This window comes from Equus quagga, chromosome 2 (genome assembly GCF_021613505.1).
Source record: "Equus quagga isolate Etosha38 chromosome 2, UCLA_HA_Equagga_1.0, whole genome shotgun sequence".
Lineage (NCBI taxonomy): Eukaryota > Metazoa > Chordata > Mammalia > Perissodactyla > Equidae > Equus > Equus quagga.
Genome location: NC_060268.1, coordinates 61,381,457 through 61,398,208, shown reverse-complemented (window position 1 = coordinate 61,398,208; position 16,752 = coordinate 61,381,457). Strand labels below are relative to the sequence as shown.

The 16,752-nt window shown below is 55.9% G+C and overlaps 1 protein-coding gene across 1 annotated transcript; it reads left to right on the top strand.

Moving 5' to 3' along the window:
- The first annotated feature begins 1,354 nt into the window (after nt 1–1,354).
- On the top strand, nt 1,355–16,061 carry CLN6 (CLN6 transmembrane ER protein). Its single transcript, XM_046654737.1, has 7 exons — nt 1,355–1,484; nt 7,882–7,996; nt 9,402–9,500; nt 10,580–10,768; nt 11,116–11,171; nt 12,626–12,748; nt 14,425–16,061. Exons 1-7 carry the CDS (start codon nt 1,399–1,401, stop codon nt 14,693–14,695), a joined length of 939 nt encoding a protein of 312 aa, XP_046510693.1. The 5' UTR covers nt 1,355–1,398; the 3' UTR covers nt 14,696–16,061.
- Nucleotides 16,062–16,752: the final 691 nt, after the last annotated feature.

Genomic DNA, 16,752 nt, shown 5'->3' with positions numbered 1-16,752 from the left:
CCAACCCACTTCCCAGGGGCACCTCCACCATCCACCCAACTGCAGAACCTGGCACTGCCTGAACACTTCTCCCCTCACCCCAACATCCAAGTACCAGCCACAGCACCTCCCACACAGCACTTGATGTCATCAACTCGCTCCTTTCCCCGCCACTACAGCGGTCTGGGCGCCTCACTAGAACAACGGCACCCAACGTGTCCCACCTCCCTGTCTGCAGTCTTGCCTCCTCTCATCCACCCCCAGTTGCGAAGGGGCCAGGTCTAAAATGCAAATACGATGGTGCCACTCCCCTGTCCAACACCCTTGTCCTGCTTTCCATTGTTCTAAGGATACAGCGCTGCCTGTCTGCACCAGTCCCTTCCCCAGGTCAACTTCTGCTGCTCTTCCTCCCTCCACGCTGCTGCTACCACTGAACTTCTTTTCGTCCCTCCAAACACCAGCGTCTCTCTGGACGCGGGGCCTCCTGGCTGGCTGTTTCCTTTGCCTGGAACCCTCTTCCTTACCCTCTGTGTTCTCTGGACTGCTGCTCACACTTCATTGTCAGCACTGAAGTCCAAAGTCACAGCTAAGATGTCCGTCCTTCAGAAGCCTTGGCTGACCCCCTCCAAGTCTCTGCCGGCACAACACTGTCCCCATCACACCACTGACCAATGCTGCACCCCCCCGCCCCATGTAAGGCCTACCAGAGCAGGGTTCATCCGTTCCTGCCTGCACAGTGCGCTGCTCACAGCAGGGAGTTAATACATGTTCGAATGGGAGAGACGGGAAGTGACTTTTCCAAAGCCACAAAGTCCAAGAGGACGATAAAGCCAGAACTAGAATCTGCATCACCCCCACCCCACCCCCAACTTGGAAAGAATTCGCTGCTCCTCTGGGTCCTACCCTCCTAGCCCACCAATTATTCAACTCTTAGCGTCAAAGGCCAGAGTTGACATTTTAAGAAGCGACATCTTCCATCTGAAGAGAGAAGGCGCGTGGCAAGCCTTCCGGTCCCCAAAGACCAGGAAAATGACACCTCGCCTCCTCCGCAGGGGAGCCTTTGGGTCAGGTCAGTCTTTCCCCAGGTCCCTCCCCGACCCTAGACCAACACCCGGCCCTCAGCCAGCCAAGCCAAAGTTTCCCGCCCACTGCAACTCAAGCGGCTCCGCAAAGCAAGCCTTCCACGGCCAGGGCGCTGCGCGCGCACGCCTCCGCCCTCGCTCCCCGCCGGGACGCCACGCTCGTCGCGCCCCTCCTCCCCATCGCTGAGCTCGCCCCGCCCCCCGTGCGCCCTGGGTCCCTCCCCGCGTCCCCGCCTCCCGCAACGGCCCCGCCCCCGCGCACGGGTTCTCTGTCACAGCCCCGGGCCCGGCGCGCGACTCTAACGCTGGGCAGCCGAGCCGAGGCCGGCGGGGCAGCATGGAGGCGGCGGCGCGGAAGAGGCAGCAGCCCGGAGCGGCGGGCGGCCAGGGTGCGCAGCCGGGCGCCTCCTTCCTGCAGGCCAGGTGGGCGCGCGGCGGCCGGGTGGGCGGGTCCGGGTGGGCCGGAGGGCGCCTCCGGAGTCGGTCTTGCCTGCGCTGCCCTTGCGGCCGCTCCCTCGGCCGAGCCCACCTCCGCGATCCTGCCTCTTCCTGCGGGCGCCCCGGCCCAATGCGGCTCCGCGTCCCGCGGCCGCGCTGGCTTTAGGACAGCCGCTCAGAGGCGGAGACCTCGCTGGGGACCCAGGAAACTCGAGGTGGGGCGACAGGCCCAGAGGCCACCTCCGCTCACTCGGGCCCCCAACGCACCTGCAAGCCCGGATGCCACCGCCAAGTTCTCGGCTCCCCTCCAACCCTGAATAGGACCTGCCTTCCGGTGTCAATCAGGAGGCGCACTCATGCCCGGAGGCCCCCGAGAATGTAAAGGGAAGAGACCGCGAAGTTTGGAAGCCCCCCTCCAGGGAACAGCGAGGAAGGGCTTTGCTCACGCAGTTGCTGTTCCCTGCTCTCAGCAAGGGGAAGAAGTTACTGGCTTGGGTAGTCGAAGCCATGTGGGGCAGAGGAAGAGGCACGGAAGCCACCTTTTAATCTTTCCCTCCATTCTGCCTTCATCCCGTTTTACTGCCCAGAAACCTCCGTTGCGTTGGGCAGGCATTCATTAAGTATCTCTGGTGTGCCCAGCGCTGTGCCAGGCACTAAGGGCGTGGGTAAGGTGAAGCCGGGAAGGGCTCACAGACTGGTAAGAGCTGTGGGACAGCTGGAGGGACAGAGCCCCACTGGGGCTGAGAGGTCATGTTGGAGGGCTTCGTGGAGGAAGTGGCACTTGAGCTGACACAGGGAAGAAAGGCTGTTGCAGGGAGTGCAGCGGTGCTGGGGCCTTCTGGGTGTACAGTGGCAGGAGGATGCGGACTGACTGTGGAGGCCTTTATAAAGGCAGGGGGCTGGGACTAGAGTGAAAGCCTGGAGTACAGAATGTAAGGAGAGGCTCCCGCCGGACAAGGGACCACCCTTTGCCTGCTGAAATGGGCCCTCTGTGCCTCACTTGCCTCACCCTAGTTCCTGCCCTAAGTGGCAGGTTAAGGATGCAGCCTTTATTCTGTAGGCACAGGGGAGCCATGGAAGGTTTCTGAGCCCTGGTGTGCTCAACTGTAGGAAGTTGTGGTGTGATTTGGGATGAGGGGAGACTTCTGAGGGACTTGGCTGAGGGTAGCTCTTTCTCCTGCTGCTGGGAGACAGCTCTGTTCTGGCTCCCCTTCAAGTTGGGGGCCTTTGGCTGCCCTGAACTGTGGTGGCCCAGTTAGAACAGTCTGTGGGCATCAGATATGGTTACCACTTTATCTCACGGGTGGGACTTCCATATGCAGCACCTTACTCAGTCTTTCTGTGTTTCATATATGTGGAAACTGAGGCCCAGAGAGGGTACACCATTTACTGGCAAGACCCGGGGCCTAACCCAGGGCTGCTGACTTCCGGTTTCTGCCCTTACTGTTCCACTTTGGCTGTTGAGGAGCGATGTCCATCCTTATTCCTGCATGAGCCCTCCACCAGCCAGGATGCTGCCTGGGGGTGGCATGAGGGGCTGGCTCTCTTCCAGGGTGTCTCTGCCCCCCTCATTGGGTGCCTCTGGGCCTGTTCTCAATATCATTGCTGCTCAAGACAGTAGGCAAAAATCATCCTGTCCAATTCCTAGGATGCCTGGATTCCCTGTGCTGCATCCATGCTTTGCTTACAGACCTCTAATGACAAGGTGCTCACTACCTTTCAAGATAGCCCATTCCAGCTTGTGCCTGCTCCACTGACAGTTTTTTGTATTGTAATCAAAGTATTACATGCCCACGACTAAATCAAATAGCACAGAAGGGCTAAGAGTAAAAAGCAGCAGTCCTCTGTTCCACCTCTCCCAGGCACCAGAGACAACCACATTAACTTTTTTAGCTGTTTCTTCCACAGTTAAATTCATATTTCTAAATAATAATAACAAACACTATGTAGCACTTTCTGTGGACCAGGCCCTGCTCTAAGTTTTTGCACATAATATCAATTCAACTACAAATGAGGTAGGAAGTACTATTATCCCCCATTTTACAGATGAGAACATTGAGGCCCAAGAGTTAAGTAACTTGCTCAAGATCTGGTTAGTGGCAAAGCTGGGATGTGAACCCAGGCGGTCTCAGAGCCCATCCTCTTAAAAGCTATGCTTACTGCTATTTATTGGATTAACAATTTTCGCCTCTAAGGTAATGTTTACCTGCTGACTTCCTGTTATGATTTGGCTCACTTATACCCACCGCCCCCCCATCTTAACCAGATAGTTCTTTTTATTACTGTTTTTAGTTTTTCTCTGTTACCTTTATAGCCTTAGGGAATATGCATACACAATTATTTCTATTTTGGTCAACTGTAGCCAGTATCTCTTGATACCTTTTTAAAAGGAGAATATTGTCCCCTACTCTAACCTTTAGCTTTTCTTACCCTTTCTCCCAACTCCTGTCATCTATATTTTGTCTTTCACATTGACAAGGTAAACAGTATTTACCTTCTGTTTTTTAGCCATAATTGTCTTCCATGTTTTGTTTGCAGATTGATTCTAAACTTTGAAAATCATTATACAATGTTTTTATTAGTTAAGCCATGTAAATATTGTTCCCTACAGAGCCAAATAATGTTTAACAGTTACATTTGCTTTTGTTTTTCCTGGAGTTTCTAATTGCCTTTCTTTTTTTTCTCGTATTATTTGCCTTCATTTTCTCATTTTTTTTTTCAAACTTTCCACCATGTCAGGTATTTCAGCATTCTTTATATAGAACCAAAATCAGTCCCTCTGAAGTCCCCATTTGTGGGTCCCTGCTTGTCCCCACCATGGTGGAGACACCTTCCTTTTCTGCAAGGCAGTCCTGCAGATGCTGCTGCCTGCTTTGAATATTTCAACTGTATGGCATGCGCTCCCCAACTGTCATGATATCAGTTTCCCATATGGTAGACTTGTAAGCTGCGGAGGAGAGAAAAGGCCATCCTTGTTTCACGTTACCTGCCATTGTGCTTTTACCATTGTTCTCAGCAGCAGTTTCTGATGATTGAGACCCAGAGCTGGCCCAGGCTGGGGCCTCAGCTTGTGAAGTCTGTGGAGTCAGGAACCTGGGACAGGCTTGACGCTGCTCATCCCCAGGACAGCGACTGGGGGAGAGGATGCCTTCACCCTCTAAGATCTGCATGCCATGGTCAGAGTCCCAGCAGAAGAAAACCAGTCAGATGCTGACCAGTCTTGATTCCCAAGTTGGTGTCTGCGCTGTACCTGCCCTAATTTTTGTTGTCCTGCTAAGCCAGGCTGGACCAATGACAGGGATCCCTGTTGACCGAGGTGCCTCCTGAGGTGAAGGAGAATATGGTTACTGAGCTCTTAGTATGCACTAGGCATCCACAGCTTCCAGAGACCCACACCTAAGTGCTTCCGCAGGCTGTCAAAATGCCTTTATTCCCTGGACCAAACATCCTACTCTTTGCCCAGATTGAGGCTTTCCAGAACAAAACACCGAGGGCTGTTATTCTCCTCCATCCAAGTTCTTCAGGCCTGGAGGTTATCACCATCTGCTTTCTGAGGCCTTGCCGTGATAGTCACTAAGAGGAAGGGGCAGCTGGGGCCTCTGTGCCAGTCAGTCGTCTCAGACTTACCCCAGAGCAGTCCTCGCAGTTAGTCTGAGTACCTGCCCAGTCCGAAGGCCCAGCCAGCCCTCCCTGCCCTCCATCTCCGCCAGTGAGCAGGCGTCTCACCTCCAGGCAGTGCCTTTCTCACTTCCTCCTCCAGGCCTTTGGTCCTGCTCTCCTGTGGCTTTCCTCTCTCGTTAAATCCACCCATCCCTGCTTCCGGGCTCTCCTCCATGCAGCCTCCGCATATTGCTCCAGGCCGCACTGATCCCTCTCTGTCTTGATCTCCTTAATATGCCACTTGGCTTATTATAATGATCAGAAACAGAATAGCGAGCTATTGAGAGCACAGGTCTTGAATTCATACAGACCCAGGTGTAAATTCTATGTTATTCAAGATTCCCGGGTTGCACGTGACAGAAGGCCGGTGGGAAATGCAGCACCCTTAGCAAGAGGGAATGTACTGGCTCATGTGGGCAAACCACTGCCGTGGGGATGCCCGGATCCGGACGTGAACATTCTCAGGGCTTCTCCTCCCTTTCCCTGAGCCTCTCTACAGGCCTGCTTCATTCTCGCCTGGCTGTCCCTCCAGGCTGGAACCTTGGCCACAGGCAGCCCTGGGCTTGCATCCTTAGCACCCAGCACCAGAAAGGAAGGTGTTGTTTCCACCAACTCTAGTTAGAAAAGTTGCACTGGGCTGGCCTGGGTCACCGGCCCTCCCTGTGGCTAAGGAAACGTCTCTTACCAGAAGAAGCAGGGATTGGGGAACAGGCTCACAAAAGGATGCGCTGCTGCAGCTCCTTTGACGGGGGACCTGGCTAAGCACTGCACCCCTGGAAGCCGCAGTATCCTCATCTGGAAAGCAGGAGGGCGGGAGCCTCCTGGTGTTGCTGTGCCAATTAGGTGAGGTGGTGCAGGCGAAGCTCAGAAAACAGCAAACAGTCGGTGCTCAATAAGTGGTGGGGGCACTGAGTAGAGGGGACAGGAACACTTAGTTGACTGAGGATAGGCCCATTCTACCTGCCTTGCCTGCCACCAAAGGATGGTGCGATCCCCAAAGAGCTGGCCTCCTCGGCTCTGTTGCTCCCTCAGCCCAGGGTGGACCATTCTCAGAACCGGCTGAGAAGGATCCGGATAGTTATGCAGCGTTGACAGCGGAAAACCTTCATGGTGCCTCCAAGCTAGTGTTTGCCACTAAAAAGAAGGAATAACTGGTCATTGAGATTGTTCTAAACCAGCCAGTAATCACTAAGCATAAACCAGATCCTGAGCTGAGACCTCTGGAGAATACGCACCCCTGTGACACAGCTCCTGTTCTTGGCACAAACGGGGTGATCAAACTCACACCTCCATCATCTTAGCAAGTAGCGGGCTGCTTGTCACTGGAGGTATGCAAGTAGTGGCAGGGAAGCTGTAAGGAGGATTTGGACTCTGATGGGGACGTGGGTGAGTGGAGAGAACCTTAAATGTCACTCGTCTTCTTGAGGGTCTAGATAGGAGGGTAAATTCCCGCCCTGTGGGTTAGGGATGAAGCACTCCCTGTAGTGGGGCTGGTGGGGCTATGGGAAAAGCTTCATCAGAAACGCCTTCCTGGAGGAGGTGGCACACGCACTGGCCTTTGAACCTCAGCTCCTCTGTGAAGAGCAGATGGGCTAACTTCTTTGCAAGAGGGACAGGCATCCAAAGATGTACTGTCAGATGGTGTTCCACTTCTGGCCGTGTCTCCCACATCAGCTTATCCCTGCTGGCTTCCTTCTTAGGTTTCACTGTGGATTGATGAAAAAGGGACACCAGCGGCCCCATTCTTACCTCCTCATGGTTCAGGAAGCAAGGGAGACGGGGCCCTGTTCATCCCGGTCCATAGTCTCTAAGGCACATCTCCCTATAGGACTCAGATTGGTCCAGCTCAGGTCACATGCCTATCCCATGGACCAATCACTGCACACAATGATGGAATCTGGGTTAAAAGTATAAGCTCTAAGGTGGCTGGCCCCGTGGCCCAGTGGTTAAGTTCGCGTACTCCACTGCAGGTGGCCCACTGTTTCATTGGTTCGAATCCTGGGCGCGGACATGGCACTGCTCATCAAACCACGCTGAGGTGGCATCCCACATGCCACAACTAGAAGGACCCACAACGAAGAATATGCAACTATGTACTGGGGGGCTTTGGGGAGAAAAAAGGAAAAAAATTTTAAAAATCTTTAAAAAAAAAAAATATAAGCTCTGAGCCAAATCATCTAGGTTCCTATATTTAGCTGTGTAACTTTGGGCAAGGTGCCTAACATCTTGGACCTCAGATTTTTTTTACTTGTAAAAGGGGGTAATATTCCAACCTCAAAGGGTTTCTGTGAGGATTAAAAGAGTTAAATGAGATAATACATGCAAACACCTGTAGCAGTGCAATATAGTGGAATATAGTAAATGGTCAGTCAAGTTTAGCTACTATCACCCATCGTCATGTTTCATGTTTTCCAGCTGCATTTGCATCCTGTTTGCCGTTTGACCTCCTCACTCTGTCGATGACAAAGCTCAACTGGTATTATACCCGTTTGGCAGTTTCCTTCCTGAATCACAGAGGAGCTAAGGTCAGGGCAGCTGGAGTCCACTTCCAGGACACCCTTCCCTTGGCCGCAGGGCCAGACCCCCATATTTCCTGCAAAATCCTTTTCCTAGAAGTATCCTCCTGCTGCCAAGTCCCCAGATCTCCCTGCGGCTCATCTCGGGGGGAAGGTTCCCATGGGAGGAGAGATGAGCTGACCCCTCTCTTCTGGTTTCTTCCCAGGCACAGCTCCGTCAAGGCTGAGGAGGCTGCCGGCACGGCTCCCTTCCACCTCGACCTCTGGTTCTACTTCACCCTGCAGAACTGGGTTCTGGACTTTGGCCGCCCCATTGCCATGGTGAGTGTGAAGCTGTGGACAGAGCCCCCACCAGCAGTGAGGGTAACTGACTGAGCAACCTTAGGCAAGTGACTTCCTCCACGAGTAAACTACAAGAATAGGCCTGGATGATCTCGGATCCTTTGGCTCTGTGACTGTGCTCAGTGAGGCACTGCCAGCAAACAGGGGAGACTAGGGGGCCTGAACAGTCAAATTGTGCCCCAACTGTCATGGGGGAACTGGTAGCCCTGAACAGTCAGTACTGTGCCCCCCTATATCCCACATCCAGGTTTAACCAAATCACCCAGCCAGACAGAGGGCTAATTTGCATTATCACTAGCATGTACAAGGTGTCAGTTTCAGTGGTTGATAGTGTTATTTTTACCACCCACATGCAAAAATAATCAACTTGGTGCATGGTGGTACCTCACTCAATTTTTTTCACATTCTGTCATCTATCTCTCTATCTGTCTATCACAAGTGAAGGGCTTTGGTGCTCTCCCAGGATTAATCTCCTCTGTGGAGGCCACCGCTGTACACTGATGCATGAAGTAGCCTTAGGGAAAGGGAAGGGGATGGTTTCACCAGGTGGCACTAAAAATTACCTGAGGCTCAGAATCTTATATAATATGCAAAGTCAGCCTATACTCTTCACCTCCAGGAAAATACTACTATGCCAAGGCTGCGAGGAAGGCAGTGGGTACATACTAGTGATAACGCAAATTAGCAAAGCCCTTTTGGAAAACAGTTTGTCAAGGTGACAACTAGTACCTAGAATAGTGCCTAGCATTTGTGATAAGTCCTCAGTACATTTTTTTTCCTTTGATGAGGAAGATTGGCCCTTAGCTAACATCTGTTGCCAATCTTCCTCTTTTTGCTTGAGAAAGATTGTCTCTGAGCTAACATCTGTGCTAATCTTCCTCTATTTTTTGTTGTGGGACACAGGCACAGCATGGCTTGATGAGTGGTGTGTAAGTCTGTGCCCAGGATCCGAACCTCCTGTGGCCAGGGGATCTTGTCTTCATCATAGGACCTGGAGTGCCAGATCCCTAAGGGTCCATGTAGACCACACTTCGTGTGTTACAGAGGGGGAACCAAGGCCTAGAGAGGGGAAGGACTTGCCCAGGGTCACCTAGGAAGTTGGTGGCACACCTGAGTACCAAGGTAGCCTCTAACTCACAGGCTGGTACCCAGGGACATTTACTTAGTGCCCACAGGGAGAGGGCACAGGGTAGGCCCTGGATTGGCGTCTACTGTGCCTGGGGACAAGTCCATTTATCTTCTCTGGGGCTCGGCTTGTGTGTCTGGAAACACCTTCGCTCCAGGGCTGCGGAAAGGATCCCAAGAGATCACAGAGAGAATGAAGTGTGTGTGGAGGGCCTCATGGGCCGTGCCTGGTGAGCACCATTCCTCCCTTGCTCCCCAGCTGGTGTTCCCTCTCGAGTGGTTTCCGCTCAACAAGCCGAGCGTGGGGGACTACTTCCACATGGCCTACAACATCATCACGCCCTTTCTCCTGCTCAAGGTACAGTGTCCCCTCCTGCCCTTGTTCCCTCCGCCGGCTGGCAGGGAGCTGGTGCCAAGCCTGGCGAGTGCCCTGCCTCGGGCTTTCCCTGCTGATTCTGGGGGTGAAGGCTGTGAGAGAGGGGTACATCAGGGCCTGGGGGACAGGCGGGATGGAGAAGGCCTCCCCAAGGAGGGGCATTTGATTTGGGCCTCAGCCTGGTGTCCTGGGGGTGGGGTGGGAGGGAGAGGTGTTCAGGCAGCAGGACCTGAAGACAAGGCCATGCTTGAGAAGCCATAATACCTCTGGGGAGGCCGAGGCAGAAGGAGTGGCTGGGGTACCCAGGGAGAGGTCAGGGACCGGTTGGGAAGGCAGGTGCGGGCCAGGTGGCAGGAATGGCAGCAATGGAGGGTGACCTCTATCCTCTGGCCTGGAGATCCCTGACTTTGAGATGCCACTGGGAGCACAGAGCTAGCCAGGGCTGCCAGCTTTGCACTTTGCCAATAAGGGCTCTTAAAACAACTGTGGCCATCTACTATCCCCATCATTTTGTTTTTAGAAAGACATTTCAAATCTCCAAAAGTAGGAAATGTATAATTTCGGAATTCAGAGGAGTTTTTAGTTAAATAATTTAGTTTCAGAAACAGCCACCCATCCCTGTCATTTTCTGTGTGTTTGCCGTGAACCAATCGCTCAGAAGTCAGAGGGCCCTTCAGCAGGCCAGCCCAGCCTCCCAGGGCACAACTGGGGGACAATGAGGGGCGATGGGAGGGCGGGGCCTGGAGTCTGGATGCCTGTGTCGAAGGCCTGGCTGTCACCTCCAGCACGTGGCTTGTGTGTGACCTTGAGCAACGAGCTGGCCCTTTGAGCCTGTATCCTCTCTGGGAAAAGGGGCTGTTGTTCCCCAGCCTGAGCTCCGCTCACAGGGGCCCTGGGAGACTCTGAAGGCTGAGCTGGGCTGCTAAAAGGACCCACTGATTTGTGAGTGACTTCCCAGCTGGGGGTGTCCGTCCCACCCAAGAGTGAGGGTGGGATACAGGAGGTGTCTGGTACGGTGATGGATGCCGCGGTCATGCTGCTGGGCCTCCCTCTGACCTCAGCTCATCGAGCGGTCCCCCCGCACCCTGCCGCGCTCCATGATCTACGTCAGCATCATCACCTTCATCATGGGCGCCAGCATCCACCTGGTGGGCGACTCCGTGAACCACCGCCTGCTCTTCAGTGGCTACCAGCACCACCTGTCGGTCCGCGAGAACCCGATCATGAAGAATCTCAAGCCGGAGACGCTGGTGAGGCCGCCTCCCCCCACTGCACGTAAGCGCTGTGGGCACAGCCTGTCCTGGGGGCCGGAGAGATGGCCCCAGCCCATCACTGAGCTTGACCTTCTGCTGAAGGCATTCTGCTAGGTGAGGGCCCTGCCACCCCGCCAAGCTAGGACACTCGTGTGTTATTAGAAAGTGGCACATTGACTGGATCCCAGCTGGACCCCCTCTAGTAGAGGGCAGGACCCTGAGGGTGGGGAAGGAGTGCAGTTGCGTGGAGGCCGGGGCGTAGGGGAGGGTGGCTGGAGGGCTGGGGGCCCCAGCACTGCTCCGAGCGCCTCCCGCTCTAACCGGCCATGCCCTGCCGCCCCCAGATCGATTCCTTTGAGCTGCTCTACTACTACGACGAGTACCTGGGCCACTCCATGTGGTGAGTGATGGGGCCAGCCTCGGCCAGAAGAGTACGTAACAGCTGGTCTCTACCTGGGAGCCCTGGCCCGGCCAGCTCTGCCGCCAGCCTCGGGTCCCTGGGTGTGGAGCGCCCCGGCCGGCAGGCGTGCTCCTGCCCTGCGGGGGCGCTGTGAGCGCGCCCCCCGCCCTGCCGCCTCCGCCTCCTCCCAGCCGGCGGTACCCGCGGCGGCCACTAGGGGACGGCGGGCGGCCGTCCTCCCTCGGCGGGCCTGGAGCCCGAGGCGGCGGGCAGGCGGAGGCCGGCGCCGGTAAACAACCCCGCCCCCCGTGATGGGTGGGCAGCGCCAGGGGACCCAGCCGCGTCGGGCCGTGGGTTCCGGGATGGTGGCGGGGAGGAAGCTGAGGAGGGCTCGCTGGACCAGGTTGGGGGTGCTTTGTGCGCCCCCCTCCTCTGAACTCCCGCGAGGGCTCCCCCGGCTTCACCCTGCAGTTGCAGGAAACCTCACACACGTGGGCTCACTTTCCACAGGATAAACTGGGGCCGGTGGGAGGAGGTTTGACCGTGGGTTGGCAGCTAGTTAGTGCCAGAGCCATCCTTGGACCTGGGTGGTCCTGAGAGAGGTGGGCTCACTCATGTCACAGACACCCTACACTTGTCTTTCCAGGGTTTGTTGTGAGGCATGGAAAGCTGATCCTCTGGCTCAGGGGGTCTCTGGACAGGCCTCTTGCCAGCTCTCCCTGGCGTTTGCGGGAGGAACAAGGCCCGGAGAAGTGAAATAGCAGGAGAGGATGTGGGAGGGGATGGGGGCTCCGTCAGGGGGGAAGAGGGGAGGGTGGGTAAGGAGGCAAGATGGTACACGAGAAGAGAAAAGAGGGGCGTGTAAAGACAGCGCAGGTACGTGGGGAGGAGAGAGGGAGGCGCTTTTTGGATGAGATTTTGCGTGTGTGGGAAGGGGCCAAGGCGGTGGGCTGTGTGTCAGTGAGGGGGCTTCCCAGAGCTCCTTGGAGGCCCCGGCAGATGCTGTTCTCTTTTTTTTTCTACTTGGGCCTCAGGCCTCTCCCTGCTCAGCCCTGCTGGGTACACCTGTTTCCAGGCCAGTGAGGGGCTGTGGCTGCTGGCGTGTAGGGTGTGTACAGGAGGCAGAGACCCCCCCCCCCAGCCACGGAGTGAGGCGCCAGGGCAGTGTGGGAGGGGCCCCGCCATGCAGCCTGTGGGCTCCCTGATTGGCATGTGCCCAGGGAGCAGGCCTCATCTTCCTGCCTCCCTGCTATCCCACCGTGGCCCCCCAGCGTGGGACAGGCTGGCAGGACAAGCGGCCTCACCCAAACCAGGCGTTTTGTAAACCATGGAGTGACACTGCATGGAATGGTGCAAGGACCCAGTACAGGGACCCGTGGGGAAGAGGGCCTGGGTGGAGGCTGGTGGGCGGGGCAGCTGGGGGGCCCTCTGAGGCACCGGCCTCCCTCTTGCAGGTACATCCCCTTCTTCCTCATCCTCTTCATGTACTTCAGCGGCTGTTTCACTCCAACCAAAGCCAAGAGCTCCATGCCAGGGGCGGCCCTGCTCCTGGTGGTGCCCAGTGGCCTGTACTACTGGTGAGTGGACATTGGTCCTGGGGTGGGGGAGGAGCAGGGGCTCTTAGTGAGCCAGGCAGTAAAAATGTGCTCTTGACCACCGAGCTGCTGGCTGACCCCAGTGAGGTGCTCCTTCTTGGGGCCCCTGCACCCTCCTCTGTCTAGTAGGGACTGTGACAGTGCCTTGTGGTGGCCTCTCTGTTACCAGGAAGCCAGGCCTGAGTGTGGCCTCTGCATTCTTATACTCCTCTGCCCTGTGCCCCACCTCTCAGAACCCCAGTGCCACCTTGGAGCCAAGAGTATCCGTCCCCAACACCAAGCCCTGTAGAGCCCCGTGGGCCTCAGTTTCCTCCTCTGAAATGGGGATGAGACCTTCTGATGAAACGGGGAAATGTCTCCTTCTGAGGAGGTGGTGAAACTCCAGGGTGAGAGAGGGGCTTTGTGAGCTGTAAAGCACCACGGAGACACCAAGGACAGAGAAGCGGGGACTTCCATGGCCTGGCTCCTTTTCCCTCCAGCTCTCTGCCCATTACAGAGGACCAGGCTTCAGCCAGGTCTTACCCCTCCTCTGTCACTTTTGCTCCAGAGACAGGCTCCCTCCCAGGGATTGTGGGTGTCATAGGAAGGACTGGCCCTTCTCTGATAGGAAGCCTCTGTCAAAATGAAAAGGGCCTCCTTTCCTGGGGCCAGCTCCCGCCCACATGCAGGGTCTGTCCCCTGACTGCTGAGAGGGTCCACCAGGGCAAGTCTGATGGCCCCTGAGGACAGGATTAAAAGGAACAGGTGGCAACTACAGCAAGAGGGAAAGAGATCAGACATGGAAAAAGCTTCCTAGCCAGTTCTCACCTGCAACGTGTTAGCGCAGTGATAGCTACAGTCGGAGCAGCAACCATTTGTTGAACAATATGTTTTTCCAAGTAAGAGTTGTATACAGCTCTTGTCTGTAATCTTGGGAAATAGTGCCATTTATGCCCCTTTATAGTAAGAACACAGAGGCTCCGAGATGTCATGTAAATTCCCCAAGGTCACACAGCCACTAAGTTGCAGAGCTATAGTTCCTTGAGTAGAACGGGTCAGCATTGTGGTTCTCTCTAGAGGCAGGGGAGTGGACCAGATAACCTCCCAGATGCCCTCCAACAAGTGTTACTGAGTTCCTGGCCATGTGCTAGGTACAGCCTTAGGAACTGCAGGGAACCCTGGGAGATCTGAGACTGTGTCCCACCCTTCAAGGAGACAGCAATGACAACCCCCATAAATTGCAACTGCATTCCCAAACTCAAATGCCTATAGGAACCAAGCTGGTAAAAAATGCATCAAGCAGGTACCAAGCGAGGCAACAGGGAATGGTGGGGACTGTGGCAAACTGTAGAACAATGCTCTCTCTAAAGGGGGCAGCTGCTTTCTCCTCTAATTGGTTGTTGTCATGTGGGAATACAAGCCTAATGTGACCAGAGAAACCAGAAATCCACATTTTCAGGTAATCTGTAATTTAAATATTAGCAACAAACTCAACACATTTAACACAGCTGCATATGGGCAGGCTGTGGCTCAGAGTGGTGTGTATCCCTGAGCCCTGCCATTAGATGAGCCGTTCTGACTGACTGGGAGGGCAGCCTGGTACTTGGGTAGAGGGAGGGATGCTGGGCAGGATGCGGCTGTCATGGCACCTACCTCCCCTCACCCACTGGCCTTTTCAGGTACCTGGTCACCGAGGGCCAGATCTTCATCCTCTTCATCTTCACCTTCTTCGCCATGCTGGCCCTGGTCCTGCACCAGAAGCGCAAGCGCCTCTTCCTAGACAGCAACGGCCTCTTCCTCTTCTACTCCTTTGCCCTCACCCTCCTGCTTGTGGCCCTCTGGGTCGCCTGGCTGTGGAATGACCCTGTACTCAGGAAAAAGTACCCCGGTGTCATCTACGTCCCTGAGCCCTGGGCCTTCTACACCCTCCACGTCAGCAGCCGACACTGAGTCCCTGGCACCAGCCACTGGTGCTCTGCCGGGCCGGAGATGGACCCCAGAGGGCATCTGAGAATGCGTGTGCGTGCGTGTGTCTGTGTCCACTGACATGTGCAATCCATGACTGAGAACATGGGTGAGTGCATGGTGCACATGGATAGGTGTGTCTGTGTGTGTGTGGAGTGCCTCACCACGAGACTGGACTGTTCTGGTGCAGTTTCTCTTTGGTCTGGATCTTTTCAGGGTGGGCTTTAGTTTTCGGCAGTGTGTCCAGGCCAAGATCTGGGCCCTGCCCTGCTGTGCACCTGACTGGAGGCGGGGCCCTCTCCCTCCCACTGTTCAGGGCCCGTCTCTTCTTCCTGGGATGTCTTCTGGTAGCCGTGCAGGAGAGGCCTGGGTGGGGCAGAAGCTGGGAGGGGACTTGGCATGTCACCCACCACCTGGCTGGCCCCTCAGACCTGCCCTGACGGCTAGATTACCTAGGTTACGGCACCGTTATGTGTATTCTTGAGCAAAGCGTGGCCCCTCTCTGGGCGTCAGTTGCACTAGATGGGCCCTTGATCCCAAAGTGGATCCGTGGGTTGGTCTCAGTCTCTTGGGGCAGCTCTGGGATGGACGAGTAGTGCTATCTTGTCACTGCTCTCTCCTTCCCTGGGAGAGAGATGTGCACCCAAAACCCTCACCCAACCTCAGCCCCCATGGGGTGTTGGACCACCCTCACCCCAGGGAGCCAGAGGCCACCCCCTGCCCTAACCACCAGCTGATCGTGGGGTCTGGCGGTGGTTGCTCTCCAGCCATCTCCCTCTGCCAGGAGCTCTGTCAGCTCCTCTCCCTCCGGGAGAACTGTGGCACCGCCTTGCATCGGCCTCCCTGCAGGTTTCTGAGCCACAGCTGAAGCAGAGTTCTCAAACACTTGCACAGTTCCCAGAGCCACATTCTAGGGTCGGCGGGGGGAGGGGGGCGCGTCCCGAAGGTCTCTCCAGTTGGCCTTGTCTCAGCCTGAATCTGCTGCTTGTTGCCAGTGGCGCTGCTCCTAGGAAAGGGAGGCCTCATTCCCAGCAGGACGCCCCCCACCCCACACCTTCTCCCAGGCACTGGGGCCAGGGCTCCTCACACAGCTGCGGGCCCCACAGCCTCCTTTCGAGCCAGCACTGGCCTATTTGTGCTCATGGGTCTCAGGCGGCCTGCCTTGCCCTCCCTGGACCCCTCCTCCTCTCCTGTGTTCTCAGGGAGCCCCGTGCCTCAGATTCTCCCTTCATGTTGGGGTCCCTCTGCAGCCCCCTTAGGGGTCCCCCAGCCCCTGGTCGGTCCCTGTCTGCTGGCAGCAACAGGTGGTGAGAGGTGTGAATAAAGGCATATGCAGCCAAGCCTGCCTGGGGACTGCTGCTTACTTTGGGTGTGAATTTGGGAAGGTGGGAGGTCCTTGGAGCAGGACAGAGAGTGGCTAGTCTGGGGTCCAGGCAGGAGTCCTGGGCAGACCCCAAGGGCCCACTCAGCCCCGTCTGGCCGAGAGCCACTGCCCACTGGCCCTTCATAACAGTAGAATCCTGGGGTTGGGGGGAGTGGCAAGAAGGGCTCTTTTTAAAGGAGTCTGGGGGCTACAGGAGTTGGGGGGCCAAGCTAAGGCGTCTCCAGACCTGCCCTTGGAAGAGGTCACGTCGAGCCTCCCAGCTGTGCTGTCAGCCCCTTCCAGAGGCTGAAGCAGAGAGGGTGCCCTCTGGGGGAAGGTGGGGTGGCTGGTTTGTTGGAGGTTGGCACTCAGCCTTGGGTAACCACTTGATTCCTTAGGGCCTCTGCTATTGATATGCGTCTCAGCCTCACCAGAAGCCACCAGAGACTTACTGGGTGACTATTATCAGACAACACAGGAGGGGACAGGAGACACTTGCACTGTCATAGGCTGTGTGTCCCCACCTGCCCAGCAACATCATTTGATTCCTTCCTTACCTCGCTCCAAACCCCTGTGCTGGGCCCGTTCTCCACAGAAGGACTTAATGGATGTCTTATGGGCAGAGGTGGGCCTGGTTGTGGGGGGCCTGAAGCTTATGAAATTTGGGGGGCCTTGATAA